This window comes from Theropithecus gelada, chromosome 7b (genome assembly GCF_003255815.1).
Source record: "Theropithecus gelada isolate Dixy chromosome 7b, Tgel_1.0, whole genome shotgun sequence".
Classification (NCBI taxonomy): Eukaryota; Metazoa; Chordata; class Mammalia; order Primates; family Cercopithecidae; genus Theropithecus; species Theropithecus gelada.
In genome coordinates this window covers 96,025,330-96,050,569 of record NC_037675.1, presented here as the reverse complement: position 1 = coordinate 96,050,569, position 25,240 = coordinate 96,025,330, and the positions used below count along the sequence as shown (strand labels likewise).

Sequence of the window (25,240 nt, the reverse complement as noted above, 5' to 3'; positions counted from 1 at the left end):
GCCCAGACCGAAGTTCCGTGGGGTCCCCTACACTCCACGGCTCACCACATCATGCTCATCTCCAGCCGGTCCCTCTGCCTGGAGGTCTCACTCCTTTCCCACATCTGCTAGGTGAAGTCCTTCTCATGCTCCAAAGCCAGCTCAGTGTCCCCTTGTCCACGAAAACTTGACTCCTCAGAGGTTCATGCTCTCTCTCTGTCCATCTCTATCTGATCTGCTCTACCATTTTGTGCACCCAGGCTCATGTGACAATTGAGTTAAACAGCCTGCGATGACCCCCAGCACAGTGCTTCAATGTGTGACACGCAGCAGAGACCACAGTGAGCCCACCCCTGACCCCTCACACAGAAGCTGCTTTGTGACTGTTTGCTGAGTAAAGTTTGGACAGTGCTGGACCTTGGCCTTCTGTGTGAGACACAGACAGGGCTTCCCTGTGACCTTGGACAGGCTGGGTAAACCTCAAGAGAATTATTTGCCAAGACAGGCAAGGCATGATGCAAAGGAAAGCACATAGGAGTGGATGACCCTACGAAGGGGCCCTGTCCTAAAGAGCCACCCTGAGCCCACAGCACAATTGCAGAGAAATGTCTGAATCTGATTGCAGCCATCTGCCCTGCCACCAGCCCGCACATGGGCCATCTGGGCTCTCAGACCCTGGGCCCTCACTGTCACCAGCTGTGGGACCCTGGGAAAGCACTTATGTCCTTGTCTGTAAAACGGGAACAATAACAGACCTTGCTGGGTTGTTAAGGGATGGGTGATATCACAAGTGCAAAGCATCTGGCGTGGGCTGGTGCATGGTGGGGGCTCAATACTTTGGGGAATGGACAAGGCTTGGGGTCCTGACCTTGTTACCTCTAGTGGGCACTCATCTCTGATACAGTCCAGACTCTAGAATCAGAGGGTGGGGCACAGTCTCATGGAAGCATGCTTAGAACATGAAGGGTGGGGTGGGCAGGCACACAGAGAGTCAGATGTGGATGCAGCGAAGGACTCACTCACCCATTTATTCCGTTATTGAGTGTCTGATCCTCTTCATTTGACAGATGAGGAAACACATCGTGCTTGGTGAAGGTAGGCAGGGAACTTACCTGGCTACTGGGTAGCCGGTGCCTGAGATGCCGCTGAATGAAGCTTCTGCTCCTGGTCATCTCTCTTCCACAGCACAGAGTACAGGACTGAGTATAGGGCTCTGGGCCACATTCTCCCCACCAAATTCTGGCTGCATCACTTAGGAGATATGTGACTGGGTAAGCCACCTAACCACTTCAAGCCTTGCCTTTCCCATCTGTGAAATGGGGATAACAGTGGTGCCTTTCTTCATAGGAGTCTTATGAGGGGTAAATGCGACCATCCAGGTGAAGGGCCAGGTACCCGGCCTGGAGCATGGTAAGCAATCAATGTCACCATTCCCAGAGCTGCCTCTATAAAGACAGTTATAACCAGTGTTTGCAAAATGCTTTATTGTTAATGCCAACATAAAATTCAAAAAGTTAGTCATTGGCACCTGAAATTGATACTCTACTATTCGCAACAGGCTTCCCTTCTTCCACTCCCAGTCAGGCCCATAAGATTATAACTATATCCACAAGACGATATAATCAATCATTAAATGGGCCATTTCCACCTTGATATCCAGATGTTTTTCTTAAAGGATGAATGGTACTTGAGTGTATCGAAATCAACCATGATTGACAGGGCACACCCCAGCCTTTCTATATGATTTCAGGAGTTCTTGGATCACAGCAAGAATCTGATCCTTGTATACAGAAGGAAACTGAGGTCCAGAGAGGGGAAGTGTTGCCCCAATGTCACACAGCAGGTTGGGACCAAAACAGTAGCCCCATTTCAGACTCCCATTCCAACATTTTTCCCATGCAGGATGAACTGACAGTTGTTGTTGCTGATAGGTGGGGGACCAGCCTTGGACCTGTGCTTCCTGGTGGCCCTCATCCACTGGAACAACCCTCCTACTGAGCTTTGTGGCACTGAGCTGGGCATCAAGGGCCTGGACTCTGGATCTCTCTTTGCCACTAACAGGCTGGTGAACTTGAGCAAGTCATCCAGCCTCTCTGGATCTCAGTGCTAATCTTCATTGATGAAGAGTGAGGGCGAGATTGAATGTTCTCCAAATTTCCCCAAGGCACCTGTGTCTTGCAGTTGTGTGGGTGGAAGCAATCATCAAAGAGTAATATTATTTGTAATGCCTCATTAATCAACTAAACCTGTGTAAATCACTAGCTACCAGCATACAGATGGGCCATAGCATAGCCACCTTCATCTCCCACCCTGAGGCGTGTAGATTTAAGAAGCCCCACCTCAGGGGCGGTTCACTTTGCCAAGGAAGAGGATGTCATTATCCACAATGAACATCAGAAAAGGCCTGTTGAACACTATCTTCTGAAAGCTCAGGCGGGCCGACCTGAACATGAAGATTGTCCCCGTGGCTGCCGCTGCTCTGGTTCCCGACTCATCCACCTCCACCACAGCTTTGTGCACCATCTGCAGGGGAGACACCAGGCATCACCAGGCCACCAGGGGTGGGTGAAGCCATCATGTCAAATGGCAAAGCTTCTGCCTATGGGCATCACCCTCTAAGTATCTGTTCAACTGAGCCATGGAGCAAGTAGGAAATGGAACAATGGAGCAGCTACTCTGCCCCAGGCACTGTGCTGGGAGGTGACGTCTCATGTGTCTGTCATTGAATTCTCATGATATCTTGGAGCAAGGTGTAATTCTTCAATTTTATAGAAGAGAGAAAGGAGGCTCAGAGAGTCAGGTATTTTTGGAGATCACACAGCTAGTAAGTGCCTTCTTAGTTTTGATTGTTTAAAACAGGACTCCTTAACTCAAGGAACAGTGGTGGATATGGCTTCCCATTACATGAAGGATAAGACATAAAGTGAAACTTTTGCTTCGTGGGGGAAAAGAGAGGGAGAGGGAGAGGGAGAGAATAGAATAGAATAGAATAGAATAGAATAGAATAGAATAGAATAGAGGAGTGGAGTGCAGTGGAGTGGAGTGGAGTGCAAGGAGAGTGGAATAGAATAGTAGAGAGTGAAGTGGAGTGGACTGGAATGGAATGGAAGAGAATAGAGTAGAATGGAATGGAATGGAATGGAATAGAATAGAATAGAATAGAATAGAATAGAATAGAGTGGAGTGGAGTGGAGTAAAGGAGTGGAGTGGAGGAGTGGAATGGAGTGGAGTGGAAGAGTGCAGGAGTGGAGGAGTGGAGTGAAGTGGAATAGAATAGAATAGAATGGAGTAGAGTGGAATGGAATGGGATGGAAGGGAATGGGGTGGAGTGGAGTGGAATGGAATAGAGTGAACTGGAGTGGAGTGGAGGAGAGGAGTGGAAGAGTGGAGTGGAGGAATGGAGTGGAGGAATGGAGGAGTGGAGTGGAGTGCAATGGAATAGAATAGAATGGAGTAGGGTGGAGTGTAGTATAATGGAGTAGAATAGAATGGAGCAGAGTGGAATGGAATGGGATGGAATGGAATGGAGTAGAGTGGAGTGGAATAGAAGAGAGTGAACTAGAGTGGAGTGGTGGAGTGGAGTGGAAGAGTGGAGTGGAGTGGAGGAGTGGAGTGGAGTGGAGGAGTGGAGTGGAGTGGAAGAGTGGAGTGGAGGACTGGAGTGGTGTGGAGGAGTGGAATGGAGGAGTGGAGTGGAGTGGAGCAGTGGAGTGGAGGAGTGAAGTGGAGGACTGGAGTGGAGTGGAGGAGTGGAGTGGAGTAGTAGAGTGGAGGACTGGAGTGGAGTGGAGGAGTGGAATGGAGGAGTGGAGGAGAGGAGTGGAGTGGAGTGGAATGGAGGAGTGGAGTAGAGTGGAGGAGTGGAGTGGAGGAGTGGAGTGGAGGAGTGGAGTGGAGTGGAGGAGTGGAGTGGAGTGGAAGAGTGGAGTGGAGGACTGGAGTGGTGTGGAGGAGTGGAATGGAGGAGTGGAGTGGAGTGGAGCAGTGGAGTGGAGGAGTGAAGTGGAGGACTGGAGTGGAGTGGAGGAGTGGAGTGGAGTAGTAGAGTGGAGGACTGGAGTGGAGTGGAGGAGTGGAATGGAGGAGTGGAGGAGAGGAGTGGAGTGGAGTGGAATGGAGGAGTGGAGTAGAGTGGAGGAGTGGAGTGGAAGAGTGGAGTGGAGGACTGGAGTGGAGGAGTGGAATGAAGGAGTGGAGGAGTGGAGTGGAGTGGAGGAGTAGAGTGGAGGAGAGGAGTGGAGTGGAGAAGTGGAGTGGAGTGGAGGAGTTGAGTGGAGTGGAGGAGTGGAGTGGAGGAGTGGAGTGGAGTGGAGGTGTGGAGTGGAGGAGTAGAGTGGAGTGGAGGAGTGGAGTAGAATGGAATAGAGTCAACTGGAGTGGAGTGGAGTGGAATGGAATGGAATAAAATGGGGTAGAGTGGAATAGAAAGAATAGAATAGAATAGAATAGAATAGAATAGAATATCTTGGAAAGTAGATGCATAGGAGCTTCTGAACCCACCTCAGACACCTGGATATTTGTGTGGTTACTGATGCCGGACAGGTCAGCGTGGGAGGTGAAGACGTTACTGATCCCCAGCTTGGGAAGGACTTTATCCAGCTGATAGGAGCCCTCAATGGAGAATTTGGGAAGGTAAAGCTCGAGCTGCCTAGAAAAGGAAAAGGAGTTTTCTTAGACTGCTCTAGGGCATTGGCACACTGAGCTTCACCCCTTGGCTTCATAATGCACTGGATTCTTAGTTTTGATGCTTTATAAAAAGGACTCCTTAACCCAAGGAACAATGGTGGTTATGGATCCTCTGGCCTCTTGTCTAGGATGAGCCTCCCCTTGCTCTGGACTTGGACATGGGCTGCCCCAGAGGTCTCTGCCCACTCTGGCACCACCCTAAGGAACCCAGCTTCCAGCCCTTGTCCCTCCAACTGGGCTAGGACCCCAGGACCTGGATGTCACAGGATGCCTCTGGGCTTGAAGGCAGCTCCTTGGCTGGGTGAGTCCTTCCCACCAGTGCTGTGTGGCCCTGGTAGGGCGTGTGTGTCTCCCTGGGGCTGTATGGAGTTAGGCTGGCCCTGGGGTAGTCTGAAAGTACCTCTTTTTGAACATCTTAAGCCACTTCCTCAGTGTTTTCTCGCTCAGTCCATTCTCCACCTGCTGCATCTTTCCCTCACTGGGGAGAATGAACAAAGCCGTGGCATTGCCTTGGTAGGGGACCCCCACCACCCTGCAGGAGAGGTTCCGGTCCAGGAGGTAGTGATACTGGTCCTCGCGGCTCATCATGGGTACCCGCACCACAGTCTCCGGGGTCACGTAGAAGTCTTGCTCTTGGGTGCCTTTGTGGTTGAAGCTTGTCTCCCACTTAGCTAAAGATGAAAAGAAAGAAAAATGAAAAAGAATTTTGTGGAAGAATTAGAAATTCTCAGCTGCAAATAAAAGGAGTGAAGACAGTAAAGACAGCCAGCAGAGACCATCTTTATGGCAGCCTCAGAGCAGTGACTGTTGAACCTCTTGAATGTCAAGGCAAGTCCTTTTATAACACTGGGCCCATTCTCGGACTTTTCATAGGGCTTTTCCTTCCACATCTGCAAAACAAGGAGGTTGGTTTTCACATCTTCAGAGGCCCTGGACCCCTAATGTTCTTTGATTCTCTAACGTTTTACTCAAGGCAAAATCTCCAAGTGAAGAGGGTAAAAAATGTGGCTGGCCATGAATGCTACCTGATATCTGGGTGAGCTTCTCTGTTTGCACTTTCTTCCCAATATTTTAATTTAAGTTTTAGAGAGAAGTTAATATGGATCCTGGAAACGAATGCTTTTTCCCATTGGGAAGTCTTCAATGACCCTTCTCTTACCTTCCTATGGAAACTTCTGAACAAAATGCTACAAGTGATTGCTTCCAACTTCTTTTTATTTTATTTTATTTTATTTTATTTTATTTTATTTTATTTATTTGAGATGGAGTCTCGTTCTGTAACCTAGGCTGGAATTCAGTGGCACAATTTTGGCTCTCTACAGCCCCCACCTCCCAGGTTCAAGCGATTCTCCTGCCTCAGCCTCCCAAGTAGCTGGAATTACAGGCGCCCATCACCACGCCTGGCTAATTTCTGTAATTTTTAAGTAGAGACGGGGTTTCACTATGTTGGCCAGGCTGGTCTCGAACTCCTGACCTCAGGTGAGCTGCCCATCTTGGCCTCCTAAAGTTTTGGGATTATAGGCATGAGCCACCACGCCTGGCCTGTTTCCAACTTCTTCATTGTTATCAAAGGAAGACCCCATCCAATACCGTCCTTAGCTTATTTCCCAGTTGTCCTCAGCAATCTGGTGTAATGGGGACCGCCCTGCACCAGGGGATAGGAAATCTCAGAGTCCAAGTTCGACACTCACTGCTGCGGTCTCAATGTGTGTGTCCCCACATTGTTCATATGTTGAAACCTAACCCTGAGGTGGTGGTATTAGGACGGGGGGCCTTTGGGAGTTGATTAGTTCGTAGGGGTAGAGCTGTCATGAACAGGATCGGTGTCCTTACAAAAGAGACCACAGAGAGCTGCCTTGCTCCTTCGAGCAAGGACATACTGAGAAGACACCGTCATGAACCAAGGAACGGGCACTGCATCTGCCAGTGCCTTGATCCTGGACTTCTCAGCCTCCAGAACTATGAGAAATAAATGTTTGTTGTTGCTAAGTCACCCAGTTTACGGTATTTTGTTATAGCCACCCAAATGGCCAAAGATACTCATGATCTGTGACCACAGGAAGGGGAGGTGTTAACAATGTGCCTTCCTCACAACCCTTCCCACTCTCTCCTCTCCTCTCTTCTCCTCTCTATCCACTCTTGCTTTCCTCAGGGTCAGCACCTGGCAGGAGCTGCAGACGCGAACAGAAATGCTTACAAGGAGTGTCGGGGAGATAAGCAGAGGTCAGCTCTTACTGAGAAGTCCGGAGGAGGCATTTCAGAGGAAGAAGCATTTGTCTGAGGGAGTCTTGGCCTCCATGAGGGCAGAGGGGCCAGGATCTGGGGCATATGGGGGACTGGGAAATGCCCTCTAAGCCCTTCTGGGGTCCATGTCCTGCCCTGATTGGCTGAGGTGTTGGTGTCTTTGTTATGGTGGCCACAATGGGTTCATGCTTCGGAGCCTGTATGAAAACTGGGGCTTCAGATGATCCCAGGGGCCCAAAGACAGCAGTCAGTTCTTCCTCCATGGAGGAAACAGCATCTCAGGCTCACTAACCCCATCCACAGAGAGAAGGCACTCATCTTACCTTCTCTGGCTACTTGTTTACTTAATTTTTCTCAGCAGGCGCCCGAAAGAACTTAATCTACTCCCCGTCCTTTATGTATGTGAGGGAATTGGGAATTCTTTAGAAAAAAGCAGCAGAAAAGCCAGAGAAAGCACAGGTTTGGGCCCAAGGTCCTTACCTTTAAAGAAGATGTAATTCACCATGACCATGACCGCGTTGCTGTCGAGGTTCTTAAGCAAGTCCACAATCTTGCCCTTCGTTTGCTTTGCCACATAATCATTGATCTGCTTCAGGGCTCCCGCAGAGTCCCCAAAGTTGGTGGGGAAAGAGTCTGCCAGGTACAGCGTCTTCATGGCACTCATGAAGGTGTCCTGCACGTCCACCACCAGGTCAGTGAAAAGGGCATTGCCGAGGCTCAGCTGGAAGCCATCTCGGGGCTGGTTGAGCTCCTGCAGGAGCTGCTGAAAGCCTCTGTGCAGCTGCTCCTCTGAGCTTTTCTGGAGGTCGAGGCCCAGGCCTTCCAGGATCTGCCTCTTTGTGCTGGACCCAGCCCCCAGGGAGAGCATGGCCAGGCTCACAGAGATGCTCACAGGGGAGAAGAAGACGTTCTGGCTGGGGGCAGCAGAAGCCAAGGCCCTGTAGAGGTCGAACGTAAAGTCCCTTCTGCTGCTGGGGGCCACCGTGGCACCTACATGGAGGTCCTTGACTCTCTTCTTCGTCTCCCGGGGGTGGTGGCGGTGAAGGGAGGCCTCCTGAGGGCTGAGAAGCACCAGGCACAAGAGGAGGAAGAGCTGCATGGCGGCTGTTCTTTGTTCTGAAAGGGAAAGAAGGTGTCCTTAGAGAGGGGTGGGGCTGGTCCAGGCACTGACTTTCCAGAGATGTCCCCACCCAACACTCAATGGGTAGGTTTGGTCCATTCAGCTTCAAAGAGAAGGGATGGCACCCCCGAGACTGAGGATGAGGGTTTACACAGGGCGGCAGTGGCTCGAGGACAAAGATTTAGGGACAATGGGGAGAGGAAGGAGGGAGAGGAGGTGCAGACCGAAGGCAGAGGCCCGGCTGCCAGGGCAGGAACCCTCCCCGCCCATCCACATCAAGGGACACATTTTGGAGGATGGGACATGGAGGGAGAGGATTCCCCCTGCTCTGCTTTGTCTCATCAGCATCTTGAGGTTACCAGGGAACTAAGCTGCTTCCATTCCATGTGAGCTTCTGGCCTTCACTCTGGTGTCCTGGTTTGGCACATGGCAGGGCCCTGTGGTCCTTCTATGAACTCAGACCAGTTACGCGCCTGGGGCCATCAGCACTGCTGGCCTTGGCCTGTTCATTCAGCACACATGGAGTGAGCATCCACCCCGGGGTAGGTAGGATACCAGGATGCCAACTGTCCCTTTCTCCTTCCCCCAGGGGCTGCTCCATGCCACCCTTGTCTCACAGAGAGACACCTTCTCCTCCTAAGGGAATTCTGCCTGCCCTCTTCATGTGAGCATCTCCACCGTCCTCCTGTTCTGGGCTGAATTGTGCCCCCCAAAACGCATATACTGAAGTCCTAACCTTCAATACCCCAGAATGTGACTATATTTAGAGATAGGGCTTTTAAAGAGGGGACTGAGTTAGGATGAGGTCACTAGAGTGGGCCCTAACCCAATATGACTATGTCCTTACACAAAAATTAAAAAGAGATCAGGATAGAGACACGCACAGAGGGAAAACCAGGTGAAGACAGTAAGAAGGCAGCCACCTGTGAGCCAAGAAGAAGGGCCATGGAAGGAACAAATCCTGCCGGTGCCTAAGCCTCAGACTTCCAGCTTCCGGAGTTGTAAAGAAAGAAATTTCTGTTGTTGAAGCCCCCTAGCCTGTGAGACTTTGTGATGGCAGCCCATGCAGGCAAAGACATCTCTTCATCTTCTAGACGAGGAGGCATTCATCTTTGACTCTAGAGCTTCTCAGGGGGGCCTTTGTGGGGTCTCCCATCACTCCTGACGTGGCCTTTGCCTTCAGTCCTCCTCTTCCTCCCTCCACTTCACCCAGGAGCTGTTTCTGTGTCCATGCTTCCCCATCTGGCTACGGGTAGAAGTCTTGCCTCCTCCCTCCGCAGTAGGAAACAGCCCAGGCTCTGAAGCCGCTGCCTGGCTTCAGATCTCAGCCCTGCTGTCTCCTTGCAGTGAGATTTTGGGCAAGTCAGTTACACCCTGAGCCACTCTCCACAACTGTAAGACAGTGATGATAGCAGCACCTCCACCCTGAGCCACTCTCCACAACTGTAAGACAGTGATGATAATGGCACCTCCACCACGGGGTGCTTGGGGGCAGGTGCTGTGGAAGGATAAGCAGTAGGCATGGCAGTTTCCGGCAAAAGCCCCATCTGAGGCCCCCATATTCTCAACTGTATCATAGGGTACGTGCTTTACACACACCCACACACAAACACAAACACACACACTTGTGAGCCTGGCAGCACCCGGGGCAGCTAATTATCAGGTGCAGAGGGCCTGCCTGGCTTGTGATGTGAGCTTTGCCCTGTGTGTCACCTTGGAGGGAATCCCTTTCTGCTGGCCTCTCTCTATGGGCACAATGTCATCGGGGCTCCCAGATCCCCACCAGGCAGGGGCAGCCTGTCACAGCATCCCGTGACCCAAATAAAACCAAACTCCAAAGGGCCCCAAACAGCTGCGTGGGAAATCGCTTGGAGAGTGGCCATGGGGCTCAGCAGTGGAGAGAGAATGGTCTCAGGAATTGGGCAGGCTTGGACTGCAGGCCTGTCTTTAAGTGAAGCTGAATAACTCCAGCAGGGCACCCTTGCCAGTCCAGCCTCCAAATTGCGCCTTGAGCTCCCTCTGAGAAGGAGGCTCATGTAGAAGGTTCTGCCTGCAAAACCGAACCTGGCACCGAACCCAGCAGCCGTAGCATTTGGGCGCATTGTCCTCACCCTTTTTTAGGCACTGTGCCAACTCCTTCAGCCCCATACCACCCAGAAAGGTACGTCTTGCTGCTAGCTCTATTTTACAGATGGGTAATCCGAGGTTAGAGAGATGGAGTCTCCTGCTAACATTAGCAAAGCTTGGACTCAGGCCCGGTTACCACTCTGCCTCTACAGAGTCCTGCCTCCTCCGTTCCTGTGCTGCATCTTCCTGATTTTGAAATCCCTGACTTAGTAGCCACCAACAATAGCCCTAATCTGCAGATAATGAGTGAGCAGAGTCTGGGCTTCCCCCCGCTGACACTCCCTACCTGTTCCCACCATGGCACTTGCCTGGGGAGCTCTGAAGGACATGGGTGGTTTAATCTCTGGCTCCTCTAAATGAGTCTATTTGGCAGCACAATATGGTCCCTCCTGCCAAGTGTTGGAACCAGCCATGTATGGAGATGCTGCTAAAGAAACAATGTGGTTCAACCCCCCACAGAGTCACACTGAGCTGATAATTTCGAGAACAGTTTCAGAAGCAGGGGAGTTTCCTTCTTGGATAGAGCCCAGGGGCAGCTGACCAGAGAGTCCCAGTGAGGCCCTGGCCTATATTCTCTCATCTATGCAACTGCTAGGTCACCCTGGGCAAGCCTCACCCTTTCTGGGCCTCAGTTTCTTCATCTGCAGTCTGCCGTGTGCTGTGGACACCCCTTCAGGACCCCCGCCCCCTGCCAAGCACTAGAGATCCGATGGGGAGGAGCTGCTTCTCCGGGTGCCTTTATATATGCACTGAGTCTCCCCCGGGGTCTGTTTGGAGAGGGCCCCAGGTTCACTTAGGCTCTCTTGGGCTATACGTTTGAGACCCAGAAATCTTGCTCCCTCTGGGCTCACAGTCTCTATCTTTTAGTAAAACCACTAATTATTAAAGACCTACTAAACACTCCATAAATATTACTATGTTTAGCCTTCGCCAAAAGTAAGCTCTCTATTTTACAGAGTTTTCCAAAAGTAAACTCACTCTGTTTTACAGATTGAATAGACGGAGGCTAAGTGAAGTAGAAAAGCTTGTTCCAGTTACTGAGTCATGGAACCAGAATTAAAATCCGGGTTCCTCTGACTCGTGCACAGTCTATCTCTGAGTGGCTCTGAGGAGTGATACCTCGTTCCTCCTCGACCTCACCTCCTGGTATCCTCAGGCGGTTCACCTGTATTAGCCCATTTATACTTCTCCACAGTAACGTAGAGGTGGTATCATTATCCTAACAGTGCAAAAGAAGAAACAGAGAATCAGAGAGGTGGCTCCAAGAGGCAGTGGAGTCCTCAGTGCTTGTTTTACGTTTCTTAGTTTCAAAGCCCCGGGTTTGCCATCACACTCTTGGGCCTCTGGTGGAAACATATGGCTTTGATAGAGACAGGTGAAGCCCTAGGAGCCTCCCATCCCCCAGATCAGCCTCCACCGAGTGCCTTGAGAGCCTGGTCAGGCTGCCCCTCTCCTGACTTTAGTGTTTCTGCAGAGGGAAGAGAGGGGATCAGTCAAGTTCATCTGTCATCTCAGGCCAAGGTGAATTGAGGTGGCAGGTGCTGGGGATGTGATGGGTGGGCCTTGGTCAGCCCTCCCGCTGGCCCCCACCATCCATGAAGCCCAAATCTGCTGACTGATATTTCCTGTGTTGGGCAATGAAGTCATGCCCAGTTCTGCCCTGGACTAAGCTGTGGGAACTGTGTTAGTGAGGAGGGTCTGTCCAATATCTTCTAATGACAAAGAGGGATGTGAGACTTGGAGCCCAGGCAGAGATGAGAGACAAAGTCACAGCTTCCTCTACATCCTAAAGACCCAGGAACAGAACTTCCCAGAAGAAGTAATCTTGACTTCCTGTTCCACTCCAGCCCATCCGCAAGGCTTGTCAGTTCTAGCTCCAAAACAGGTCTTAAAACTGCCGCGCCTCCCTGGCTTTCTCACTGCCCCCAATGGAATCTCCCACCATCTTCCCCTGGGCTACCCCAGTAGCTTCCTTTCTTTGCCCTGCAAGGCTTTCTATATACAGCATATAAAAGAATCTCCTTCAATCATAAATATGGTCACAGCACTTCCTCACCTAAGAAACTCATGGCCAACTCCTGTGTTTCGGATAAATGCTAACTTTGATCTGTACTCTAACCCACAAGGGCTCCTGTGATCTGGCTCTACCTGGCCTGGACCTGCTCTGCCCTGGATCACAAGATACCCCCAGGCTCACTTTTCCCAGTTTCTCAAACGCAGCAAGTTCTGTCCTAACCCTGGGCCTTTGCACACCTTCCCTCTCTACTGGAACCCTCCCCTGACCTTTCTCACCAAGGCCAACTTCTGCACAGGCTGAGGCCTTTGCTTAAATGTCACTTCTTTGCAATACCTTATCACACTGGACCTTTTCCCCTTCCACAGCTATTCTCTGGAACGGTGCCTTGACTGTTTCTCTCAAAGCTCCTTCAATTACACATATGCCTTTATATATGCATTTGTCATTGACATTTTTCATCCCAGCCTCTCTCTGCATGGGACTCTCATCTGTGCTGCTCTCACCTTCAGGAACTAGCAGTCATGAGAGATGCTCCATACACTTTCGTAGAATGAACGAACGAATGAATGAATGAATGAACTGACCCCTGTCTCCTTTTCTGTAATTCAGAGACATCAGACTGCAAGTTGGACACTGAGCAGTGGAAAAAGCCAGGCTAGCCACCCAGAGCTGAGCTCTCTCCGCCCCGGGGCTCACTTGCCAGGTGACCTTGAACAGCTCCCTCCCTGTCTCTCAGCTCTGGCTTCCTTTTATTTCTTTATTAAAACCGCTTGATTGAGACATGACTGCTATTCACAAAGTTGCACATATTTAATGTCTACAACCTGACAAGTTTGGAGATGAGTCTACATCTGTCACTTATCATCACCGTCAACACCATGAACACGTCCGTCACCACTAGGCATCTGCCGCCTGTATTCTTCATGCTTCGGTTTCCTGATCTATGAGCAAGGACACTGGCCCAAGGAAGTGGTTTCCCCTTTTATTGCTGCGTATCTGGCCAAAAGCCCTACCCTCAGAAAAACAAAAAATTCTGCTTACTTTATTTTTACATTTTGTTCATTTAACAAACTGCCAAATGGTTATGGTCTCTCATGAGCAGCTGCCACGATCGGCCTGGGTGGCAGCCTCCAGGCAAGATGCCCTTATCTCAGGGAAGCAGATAATATTAGATCATTGTTCCTCATTTCCAAAGGCCCAAGACTCCAGGCACAGAAAACAACAGAAGCTGCCATTTACTGAGCACTTCCTATCCAGCTGACATTTTGTCCCCATAGCCTTATTTCACGGTCTCTCAACCTTGATCCTGTTGACCTTTTCAACAGGATGATGCTTTGTGATCTTGTCCTGGGCATTGTGGGATCATCAGCAGCATCGCTGGCCTCTAGATGCCACTAACCCCCATCCCCCTTCCAGTTGTGGAAACCAAATGTGTCTGCAGACACGGCCAGATGTGCTGAGTGAGAGCACCCGCTGTATTTAATCTTCAGTCACACCATCCAAAGGGTATAATTATTTCCATCTTACCTATGAGGAAACAGAGGCTCTGCCAGAGTTAGTGTGGAGCATAAGGTCACAGAGCTCAGGGGACCCACTCACCTCTGCTGCCTTGGATACCTGAAACTGCAGAGGTGAGACTCCTTCAGAGCTTTGCAGCCCCCAAACCCCAAAACTCTAGAGTCCATCCTTTCCTCGCCTCACATGCCCTCAAGCCCACGGGACCTCCCGTTGAGGCATCTGTACTTACTGTGTCCTGTAGCCAAGCGTGCACACAGTGGAGGTGGCAGTCCCTCTGGCTCAGGAAAGGGCAGAGGGCTGGCTGGATTGCAGCCAGCATTTGTCACTGACCATAGCCGGCCCTGTCTCCACCCCTCCCTAGCCCCGCCCCAGGCCAGCCCTTTCCTTTCCTGGCAGGTTTCCAGCCAGCAGGCCTGCCTGCAGACGCAGCTGCTTGCTCCAGAGGCTTTGACCACGATGCACACTCACTGCCCCCCAAGACTTACGCCACCAACCAGGCCACCATTTGCCTGGAATGGCATGGGCACTCCTGAGAGACAAGACCAAAGAGCCTGTCCGTTGTTGGTATTCCAGAGACAGGGAAAGGGACAGCTCCAGCAAACCCTCTCTTTTTCCAGGCACTATTCCTTGGTTTACTGCAGTGAATTTCTTATAGATTAGTGGGGGCATAGGCTTGAGCCTGAGAGCTCCCCACAGGCCTGCGATGCTGACTGGGTCATAGATCCCAACAGCTGGATTCTAGTGGGAATGGGAGGGATTGAGAGTCCCACCATGCCTGCAATGAATGGGTCGCTGTAGCCAAGCCTGTGATTGCACCAATCACTGAATTGGGGCTCTGAAGACTGAAGGGAATTCTCAAAGTCACGCATTTAATTAGGGGCAGAGTGGGGCTGGTGCCCAGGTGGCTGACTCTCAAGCCAGTGCTTGTTGCTGAGAAAGGAGCTGCATTCAGGATTTCTATGGGCTTGGGTGGATTCTCCCTTTCTACTTTGAAATCCGGGTTCCCTAACTCAGCCACACACTCTTAAGAGTATTTCCAAGACAGCGGTGCAGGGTGCTGTCTCAAACCTGGTTATGTTTCAAGGTCCCCGTGCCTGGGGGACACAGTGTGTTGTGTATGGCCGTGATCATGGAAGGTTGTGTGGCTGCAGGTGGGGTGTGGAGTTGGTAGAGCAAATCAGAGGTAATACCTGGAAAGTGATCTTGATGTTCAGCAAACACTGTCCATCAATCTTTAAGACATTTCCTCTTCCTTCTTCATGGTTTTGGGACCCAATTATGGGGCTGCTGGATATCCACAGAAATAATAAGAACTAGTATTTATTCACACTTTTAAAAAGACCACGCATTACACCAAGTGCTTTACACACATTATGTCTTTTCATCCTTACAACAATCCTTCAAGGGAGACACTGATCTCAGCCCAGTCTAGAGATGAGCACTGGGTATCTAGAGCCAAGTCCAACTATGACTACATCTCTAGAAGCATGCACAGTACTACTGGGTATCTAGAGGAAACACAATCACTACCGGGTATCTAAAGCCAGGTATGATCACTGCCACGTATCCAGAAGCAGGTGGGATTGCTACTGTAGGATATCCAGAAGCAGGCAGGATTGCTACTGGGTATCCAGAGGCAAGTCCTACTACTACTAGGTATCTAGCCCTTAGTTTTTGCTCAGTGCCCTCACAGTTCATTCCTGTTGAATTGGAGAGAATACAGAACTGAGCAGGTCAGGGAATCAGCCCCAAATCCCACAGTTAAAAACAGGAGGCTCTAAGAAGGGAAGCTGAGTCCCCTCTTTTTAGGGTTGACTTTCTTCCCATTACGCCATGTAACATGAGCAAGAGTCCGTTATCTCATTGACCTAGAGATCCCTAAACCATACCTATAGGATGGAAATCAGCACTGCGTACCAGTTATAGGTGAGTAATGGAACCCCAAAGATATCCGTGTCCTAATACCCAGGACCTGTGAATGTTATCTTCTATGACAAAAGGGACTTTGCAGATGTCATTAAGTTAAGGATCTTGAAGAGATTGTCGTGGATTATCCAGCTGGGTCCTAATTACAATCATTAGGATCCTTGCAAGAAAGAGGCAGGAGATTGGAGTCAGAAGAAGGTGATGTGATGGTGGAAGCAGGAGAGGAAAAGTCAATGTGATGTCGGAGCCAGGTGCTGAGGAGTGAGGAAGTTTCTAGAAGCTGGAGAAGGCGAGGAATGGATCCTCCCCTAGAGCCTCCCAGAAAGAGTGGAGCCCTGTCAATATCTTCATTCTAGCCCAGTGAGGCCTCTGGCCTCTGCAACCATGAAAGAAGAATTTTGTGTTGTCTGAGCCACTGTTTGTGATAACTTCTTAAAGCAGCCATCAGAAACTAGGGCAACACCCCCCAAATGGGCTCCAGATGAAACTACTTTGGGAAAGGTGGGCTAACCAAGGTCCTGTGGGCCGTCTCCAGCCTGTGTGTGCTGTCTGTGCTCTGACCACCCAGGAGGGAAAGACATCACGTGCCGTTTCCCAAGCTTACACCTGAAGGAATGTCTTGAGAATTTGGGGGAAAGTCTGAGGTAACTCATGACTCCCACTGCCACACGGAAAGGACTCTGAAGGAATCAGGACTGAGGCGAGTGAGTTTTGAGAGGAGAGATTTGGAAGGGGTCTCAGGGGCATGGCATCCCAGTCTATCAGTCTTCTCTGGCTGCTGTAACAAAACACCTCATGCTGTCCTGGGTTAAACACACACTGGCTTAAACAATAGAAATGTATTTTCTTACAGTTCTGGAGGCTGGAAATTAAAGCTCAAGGTGCTGTCAGGATTGGTCTCCGGTGAAGGCTCTCTGCCTGTCTTGTAGATGGTTGCCTTCACTGTCCTCCCAGGGCCTCTTCCTGGTGAGCCCACACTGGACACACACATACATGCACACACACACACACACCAAGAGAGGGAGTGGACAGAGGGAGAGAGTGAGCTCTCTGGTTTCTCTTCCTCTTCTTAAAAGGACACCAGTCTTACCAGATTAGAGTGCCACCTTATAACCTTGTTTAACTTTAATTACTCCCTAAAGGTTCAATCTCTACAAACAGTCATAACAAGTCCTACAAGCTAGGACTTCAACATAAGAAATTGCGGGAGATGCAATTCAGTCCATAACACCCAGGGTGCTTGCATAGGGTGAGCCAGTGGCCAGAATATGAGACTTTGGTGTCCTAGAGCCTAGCAGGGCATGGGAAGGGATCAAAGTGGGGAGGTGATTTCTGGGAGAAGGGCTGAGAAACCAATGCTGGCCCCTGTGATGCCTTGCCCTGCTGAGCACAGGTGCTCCTCTGTTTGGCCCTCAGCCTCCTTGCCCTCTGTTCCATGGTACTGGGCCTCATGGGGATTGAGTGAGACCAGTTCAAGGGCCTACAAGATGTCACTCAGGGCCTGGCTGATGCTTGTGCTCTGAAGTGGGGCACTGGTCTTAATCACTAGTAGGGTGACGAACCATTCCAATTTGCCTGGCACTGAGGAATTTCTGATGGTTTGGGATATTCAGTGCTAAAACTGGCAAAGACCTTGGCAAACTGGGATGGTTTGGTTACCTGAGTTATTAGGCTCTTGCCTTGTTCTGGGATCCAGCCTCTAGCTCCTGATCTAGGCCTTGTGTCTTAATAACTTTCCCATTTTTCTTGTCTTCTCAGTCTTTGTGGGGCTGTCAATCTTGCCTTAAACATCTGCTATGATCCTCCTATAATCAACCACCATGCTTCCCTCTGCCCATCATCTGCCTGCCTGCATGAGCTAAAACATACTGGTACTACCTTTCCCTTTCCCTTCCTTCCTTCTTTCCTTCCTTCTTTCCTTCCTTCCATCCATTCACCCATGCATCCACCCATTTATTCATCCATTCTTCCATCCATCCATCCATCCATCCATTCATACATCCACCCCCCATCTATCCATTTTTCCATCCATCCATCCATCTATCCATCCATCCATTTATCCTTATAGCCTTCCATCCATCCTTCCTTCATTTCCTCCCTCCAATATCAATGTTTATTGAGCTCTAACCATGTCCCAGAAAATACACCTGGCCTCAAGAAAAGAGATCAATATCTCAATAGATGAACTAAAGACAGAGCGTCAATGCTCTGACACATGTCTCCACAGTAAAGACACACAGGGAGGCATGGTCCATTCTCCCGTGGTTGGAGAGAGGAATGGAATAGGAAAAGCTTTGTGAAGTTGGTGACCTTGGATCTGGGGTTTTGAACCTTGTCTAGGTTTTTATTAGCCCTGGCTGGGTGGAGAGAAGTGAACAGACAGAAGAGCTTACAGCACAGCAGCGGGAGGCTGCATTTTGGGCTGAGAGAACCACAGGAGTGATAGCAGTACAGCCTGAGGGAGTGGTGGGGCACCGGGAGCCTGTCAGAGAGGAGGAGGGGAGGACAGAGAGAAGCCAGATCAGGGCCAGATGGGGGGCTTGGAAGTCCTGCTGGGCTGGGAACCAGGGATGAACTTCATTCTGTAAGAGAAGGAAGGAGGAATTATCTTGGGTTGTCATGGGTAAGGTTGTCTGGAGATCAAGACAGGACCAAGTGACACTGTTGTGGTAATCCAGGTGAGAGATGACGGCGGTGTGTGCCAAGGCACCAAGGGTGAGGCTGGAGAGGAGGAGACACATTAAGGAAGGAGAATGGACCTGGTGTCAGCTGAGGGGTAGGTTTTGGAAGCCTGTATGGAGGATGATGAGTTCAGTTTTGGACCTAGTGAGCCTGAAGGGCCTGTGGTGCCTACTGGCAGAGATGACACAGGTGAATGGGTCTAAAGAGAGATTTGGAGGCAAGAACAGAAACAGGAAATAAAGTGAAGGAAGCACCTGGGATCTGGGGGCCTCCTAGGGCAAGGAGAGGACAAGAAAAGAGGATGAAGCATAGAACTCTGAGACCCTCAGCATAAGCCTGAGCAGAGAGAGAGGGAGCTCACAAAGGTGGTGATGGCCGGGAAGGAGGAGGACCAGGGCAGATAACAAGGGAGGACAAGGGATGCCACTGTCAGTGTCAGATGCAGCAGAACATTCAAGTAGATAAGGATAGTCACTGGTCCACAGAAGCCACCAGGGTGATCTAGTTGGGGAGGTAGGAGCAGGATCCCAGGGCCAGCAGGCTGAGAAGTCAAGGGGATGGTCAAGGCAGATTGCTCCTTGATGAGAAGGCTGGGAAGGAGGTGGGGCAGAGGGAGCTGTGGCTTGGAGGGAGGGATTTCCCAGGTTTGGGGGAAGAAGCTGAAAGGGAGGTTAAAGGTGGTTATTAATGGAAGGAGACTCCCCCAGGTAACAGGAGAACAAGAGAATACACAGCTGTGTGTCAAGAAGAGCAACACCTGTTCTTGTGAAATTGGAAGAAAAGAGGAATGTTAGCTTGCTAGGGCTGCCATAATTAATCACCACAAACTGGGTGGCTTGAAACAATAGGAATTCACTCACAGTTCTGGAGGCCAGAAGTCTGAATCAAGGTGCTGGTGGAGCCGTGCTCCCATTGAAGTCAATCACCCCAGGAGAGCTAAACACTTGAGCAGGTGGCTCTGAGGATGTGCGAACTTGGCTGGCCCCATTTGGTCTGTTCTCCAGCCCTGTTCAGCATCTCAGCAGCCAGACAGCCAGTCAGGGCTGGTGAGGGCTGACCTCCGCCGGCCTGGTGGGGTGGCCTCATTAACTCAGTCTTGATGGGCTTAGGCCTTGGCTTAAAGGAAATTGTGTCCTTTCTAGACCACATGGTTGGCTTCATGCCCAGTTCTTGTCAAATCAGCATTCTTCTTTCAGAATAGTTGTTAACCCTATCTAAGGACCAGGTAGCTCATGGTTGATTTTTTCCATTGACATCAAGAGCAACAAGGAGCTTTCACCTCCATAGGTGAGTTTCATGCCATAGATTATTATGTAACAATGTAGAGTAGAATGCCTTTAAATGGGGGCTCTTACTGTCTTGCCTGCCTGGGCCGCATCACTAGCAGCCCACTGTGTCTGTTTGGGTGACCTGCCCAGCTCTGGCAGGCATACCAGTTGTCACGCTCGTTCCAAAGCACATAGTTGTTACAAAAGATGAATGAGATAACAGCAGTTAACGTTTGTAAGGCTCTAATGCTGAACCACTAGCTTAAGTGTTTTACATACAGGAGCTCAGCAAACACCCACGATAGGCTTATGAGTTAGGTATTGTCATCTACATTCCATAGGTGAGGGAACTGAGGCACAGAGAGACCACCCAAGTCCCTCACCCAGTGTTATGAGTTGAATTGCCCCGACCCTCCAAATTCATGTGTTGGAGCCCATACCCGGAGTACCCCAGGATAGGACCTTATTTAGAAATACGGTCCTTGCAGATGTAATTAGTTAAAATGAGGTCATAATGGAGTAGAGTGGACCCCTACTCCAGTATTACTGGTGTTCTTTTACAAAGGAGGAATTTGGACACCAGCACTCATGAAGAAAGAACACCACAGGAGGAGGAAAGCAGAGATTGAGATGATGTTCCTACATTTCAGGGACGTTCAAGATTGCCAGAAAACCTTCAGAAGCTGGGGGAGAGGTGTAGAATAGATTCTTCCTCACTGATCTCAGATTCCTGGCCTCCAGAACTGAGAGACAATGTATTTCTGTTGGTTAAACCACACCTTTTGTGGTCCTTCCTTAGAGCAGCACTAGCAAACAAATACACTCAGTAATTGCTGGATTTCAGATTTAGATTTAAGCATCCTGGCTCCAAAGTCCAGGTTCTATACTTGGATGTTTGTGGCCTCTTGATACCTCCTGGCAAGCACTCGGCACCATCCCTTGCCCATTGCAGGTGCTCAGAGCACGGGAGCTGTTCATATTAGTTCTGCCTCTTCTTCGAGAATGGCCTGCTCGTAGGCAGTCAGGGATGAAGCAGACCCGTGTGCCCTTCACCCGCTCCATGGAGTCAGAACCCAAGGACTCCCAGGTCTGTGTCTTCAGCGGATCCCATGTCCATCCTCCCATTTCCACTGCCACAGCTGCAGTGGGTCGCTGTGCCCAGAGGACACCGCCATGTACAGGTGACGAAATTAAGACCCAAACAGGTAAAGCAATTGCCCCACAGTGCACTGTTAGTGAAGAAGCTGAGACTGCAGCCTTGTCTGAATCCAAATTTTACACTGGGGAGGTCCCTCTGGCTTCCTGGCTAGCAGCCTGTGAAACGGTGACATATTAATAATAAGAAATATACATTTAGTCTCTGGTTCGAGTTCCTGAGACAGTGCTTCTAGCACCCTTGTAGATAGGGATACTAAGATAATTATTTGTTTAGTATTTGGTCTTTGACCTGATTCCCGAGAGCTTAGTAATTTCCAGAGTGACAAGAGCATCTGATGAAGAGCTCCTGGATCCCTTGCAGTTTCTAGGGTGATAGGAACATCTTTTGTTCTAGTGAAGCAAGTCTTGGTGGGCTCCTGGGTAGGCTCATAAGGAATCTGGTTACCAGGGAAACCAACCATGGAATTAGAGGGTTGAAGCTTTCAGCCCACTCCCCTCCTCATGACCTCCCTAGATGGGGGAGAGGCTGCGGGTTGAGTTGATCACCAGTGGCCAATGATGTAATCAATCATGCCTATGTAATGAAACCTCCGTAAAAACCCCAAAAAGGACAGGGTTTAGGCACTTTGGGACAGCTGAAAGCAAGGAGGCTCCTGGAAGGTGGTACACTGGGAGAGGACATGGACGCTCTGTGCCCAGTACCCCAGACCTGGCCCTCTGACTCTCATTTATCTGGCTGTTCATATGTATGCTTTATTAATAAAATAGACCATTAAGCATAAGTATTTCCCTGAGTGCTGTGAGCCCTCCTAGCTAATGAACTGAACCTGAGGAGGGAGTTGTGAGAACCTCGCTTTATAGCCAGTTGGTCATAAAGTATAGGTGACAGCCTACTACTTGCAACTGGCATCTGAAGTGGGGGCAGTCTAGTGCAACAGAGCCCTAAACGGATGGGATCTGATGTTATCTCCAGGTATAAAGTATTGGAATTGAATTGAATTGAACTGCAGGACACCCAGTTAGTGTCTGCTGGACAATTTGGTGGTTGGAGAAATTCCACACACATTTTGGTGACCAGAGGTGAACTGTAGTGTTGAGAACTTGAAAAAGTTTGTTTTCTCCTATCTCAAACACAACCAAAGCCCACTCTGTAACTAGCTGTTGAATGAAAGAATGAAAAACTGAATAAACCCATGCTGCATTTCTCTACACACCAATTTACTGTAGTCACGCAAACTTGTCACCTTCCACTAGGCTATATCACTGCCACTCACATTGGCTTTCTCTGCCCTTTCCCCCAGTTGCAAAGTACAGAAAGACCTTGTTTTTCTGCTGGAAGATAACTTCTGAACTCACAAACATGCAGGGTTCCTCCGAACGCTCACTGCTGCTATTGAGAGATATACCTCTCTAGTGGTGTAACAAGGGCTACACTAATGAGAGACCCCACAGGTGAGCAGCAATGGGAAAACTGGACTCAGGCACTGCTCTAAAGAGGCAAGATCTCCCGCATGAAGTCTTTTTAATTTTTAATTTTTTTTAACGCTCCAAAAGGGCGTTTTGAAATCTGAGGAGCTGAACTAAATATTTGTCCAATCAATTCCAGGGCCATGTCAAGGGGTGGTGATGCAGAACAAATAGTCGGTGACCTTGCTCCTGGCTCAACCTTTTCTATCCATTCATTCATTTATTCATTCGTTCATGCAACAAATACCAGTTGGGCCTCTCTCATATCCAGTTGGCACTGAGGCCAGGTGGGCTGAGGGAATGCAGGGTGAACAGGGCCCCACCTTTGAAATGTCTAATAGCAATGGTGGGGGTGGGGGCAAACATTCTTATCAGGTCAACCATTCTGATGGTGGGATGACAGTCTGCCTTAGGGAGCTGAGGGGTTTCTGTGAGATCTTGAGAGAGTGCAGATTCTTAGAGGTGGGACGCTATGGGAAACCTGGCAAAACAAGACTTTCTGTGACTGCAGCCACTGGGTACATGAGAGCAAGAGGAGGAACTGAGGCAGAACAGGCAGGAGGTGACCAGATCAGGGAGGGCCTTGACTGTAGATAGAGGCTTTGAACCTTATTTTGTAGGCAATACGGAGCCATTGGCTATTTTTGAGTAGTGGAGGGTTGAGATTAATCAGAATAAGGAGGCTTCACTCTCAAGGCTGAATCGAAGATGACTTGCTTCCTTTCTCCTTCATCACATCAGGGCTGCGGTCATTCAACATCACCACCCCCTGCCGTGCTGTTGCCATAGTAACCCTAGACCTTGGCCTTCTTTCAGGCTTGTCTTCCACTCTGGAATTCGCTCACCCACCTGCCTCTGTGGGGGCAGAGGAGGGAGCGAGTCAGCCTGGGCCTTACTTTATTTCTTGCCTGATTGTTGAAAAACAGAATCCAACTTCCCAGAAGGCACAGGGGGAAATGAATCACTCTTTGAGCTAGCAGGTTTGCTTTTCAGCCAATAAAATCAAGGGGTAGAAACGAAGGCGTGCATTCCCCTGAGCCCCAGAGGCCTTGGGTGCCCTCAGGCATTTACTGGACAGCTTCTCCTGAGTGAAGCCCAGAGCTGGTATAACTAACTTAAAATGGCCTCGCCAGGCAATTTCCTTTACAGAACATTTCCTCGTCAAGTTCTCCTGAGGCTGCACTCATGTCGAGCTCAGGGCTATGTTTTAGGGGCAGGAAGGGAGAGGAACCCCTTTGGGCTTTCCCCTTCCATCTTCCTCCCTTCCGCAAGGACTTTTCCACAATACAAGAGTAGTCTGTCTATTGCTCCAAATATCGGTTTCCTGGTTTCCTGGCAGCGAGCCTATTCCTGTGGTTGCAGCACTATTTGGGCCAGGGAACCCCATGTCACACAATTACTGGAATATTTTGACTCTTAAACAATCATCAACACCGGAGGCAGCTCTCCGGCCTGTTCCCCTGGTCACCTTCTCCTTGGTGAAAATTCTGGGTTTGTGACAGTGAGACATCCTGCTTGCCAGAGCCAAGAGCCTGGGCCAGCTGGGTCTTGTTCTGAAGTCCATGGCTGAGTTTTCAGTATCGGCCCTGGGCCTCCTGGACACTGAGCAAGCGCCCTAGAGTGCACATGGCAAGCAGCCACGATCCCCAAAGCCTAGAAGATTCTTTGAGCTGTTCCTAAAGTAACAGCGCCCAATCTTTCAGTCCAGGACAGACTCTGGGGGAAGATTCCGCCCCCACTAGATCTACCAAGAGAGGAGAGCTGAGAGCTGAACGCTTATTTAGAAAAACTTCCGGAAGCTCAGTTAGGAACTTCAGGCACCACTGTGGTGAGAAGGGCCTATAAATCTTCTGCCTTTCGGGAACTTCCCCTTGTGAGGATTCAGTGTCAATTTTCCTGAGTAGCGAAAGTGGCAACATGAAAAAGGTTTGGGGTCCCCAGATGGCAGTGGGATTTTGTGGAGAGACCCCCAGCTCAGAGCCTGTGGTGGCAGCACAGACTGTCAGGGCTGCTGGAATGAGGGTAATAATAATATAGCTAATGTTTGCATAGCACTGTTGTGAGACTTGACATATACAGTCACTGTTTAATCCTCCCAACAGCCCTATGAGGTCAGTAGTGTTATCATCATCCCAGTTTATAGATGAATATACTGAGGCCCAGAGACGTGAAATGACTTCCCCAGGATCACACAGCTTCTAAGGAGCACAGCTGGGACTTGAACCCAGGAATTCTGGTTTTGAACATGCTGGCAACCTGGACACCACCGAGTGGGAGTGAAATGGCCCGCCTGGCAGGAGGATCAGCGCTGATAGGAGAGTGTGTGGGAACTGTTGTGCTGGCCCTGAAGGCACAGGGTGAGCTGGGCCGAGGAAAAGGAAAGGAGACGTTCTTCCTGGCTGGGTCGTTCCCAGCTCTAACTGTCCCGGGAACTCCGTGTCCATGGTCAAGGGCTGGAGACGGTGCTGGAACCCAGCTGCCTCTGATGTCCTGGCCACCAAGAAAATCACAGGGTCCGGCCCAGAGAAATGCATTTGCCAGACATCACCGAGGCTCAGAGCAAACAGAACCACATCCCATTCACCTGCCTTGCCCTGTGGAAGGGGTGATTTATTCTCACAGACTCTGGGTGGGTCCACTCCACATACTCAACCAGTCTGAGCTGGACCACCTGGGTCAGAAAGGTGGGGAAACTGAGGGCCAACAGGGCGAGGATTTGCCCGAAGATCCAGAGCACAGAGCCTGGATGCAAAAGCAAGAGCCTCTGGGTCTGCAATGTGCTCTGTGGCCACAGCCACTATCCTGGGAGAGCCACGGGCCACATCTCCGTAGCCACAGGAGGGGGCAGTGCCTCACTGGGCTCTTCTGACCAGGTCCCTGTGGAAGCCGCCCTGGTGGTGTCTGCCCTTCCGTGGCTTTCTCAGCCCCTGCTCTGGAGCAAGCTACTAGCCCTGCCTGAGGCAGCTGACTGCCCACACCCTGTCCCCTTCCCATAAACCTGGGTAACCTGCTGGAGCGGGACTTGGAGCTCCTCATACCTTGTGTCTG

General features: G+C 50.2%; 1 protein-coding gene across 2 annotated transcripts; it reads right to left on the bottom strand.

Annotated features, from left to right (window-relative positions):
- Positions 1–1,441: 1,441 nt before the first annotated feature.
- SERPINA5 (serpin family A member 5) lies at positions 1,442–14,043 on the bottom strand. 2 transcript variants are annotated; one of them, XM_025391545.1, is made up of 6 exons: positions 13,921–14,043; positions 13,701–13,796; positions 7,390–8,025; positions 5,066–5,336; positions 4,480–4,627; positions 1,442–2,502 (listed from the first exon to the last, which is right to left on the bottom strand). In XM_025391545.1, the coding sequence occupies exons 3-6, from the start codon at positions 8,006–8,008 to the stop codon at positions 2,320–2,322; spliced, it is 1,221 nt and encodes a 406-aa protein (XP_025247330.1). In that variant the 5' UTR covers positions 8,009–8,025; positions 13,701–13,796; positions 13,921–14,043; the 3' UTR covers positions 1,442–2,319. The 2 variants fall into 2 exon arrangements, with proteins under 2 accessions (XP_025247330.1, XP_025247331.1); XM_025391546.1 differs by having other exon boundaries at positions 1,444–2,502; positions 13,773–13,796; positions 13,921–14,009.
- Positions 14,044–25,240: the final 11,197 nt, after the last annotated feature.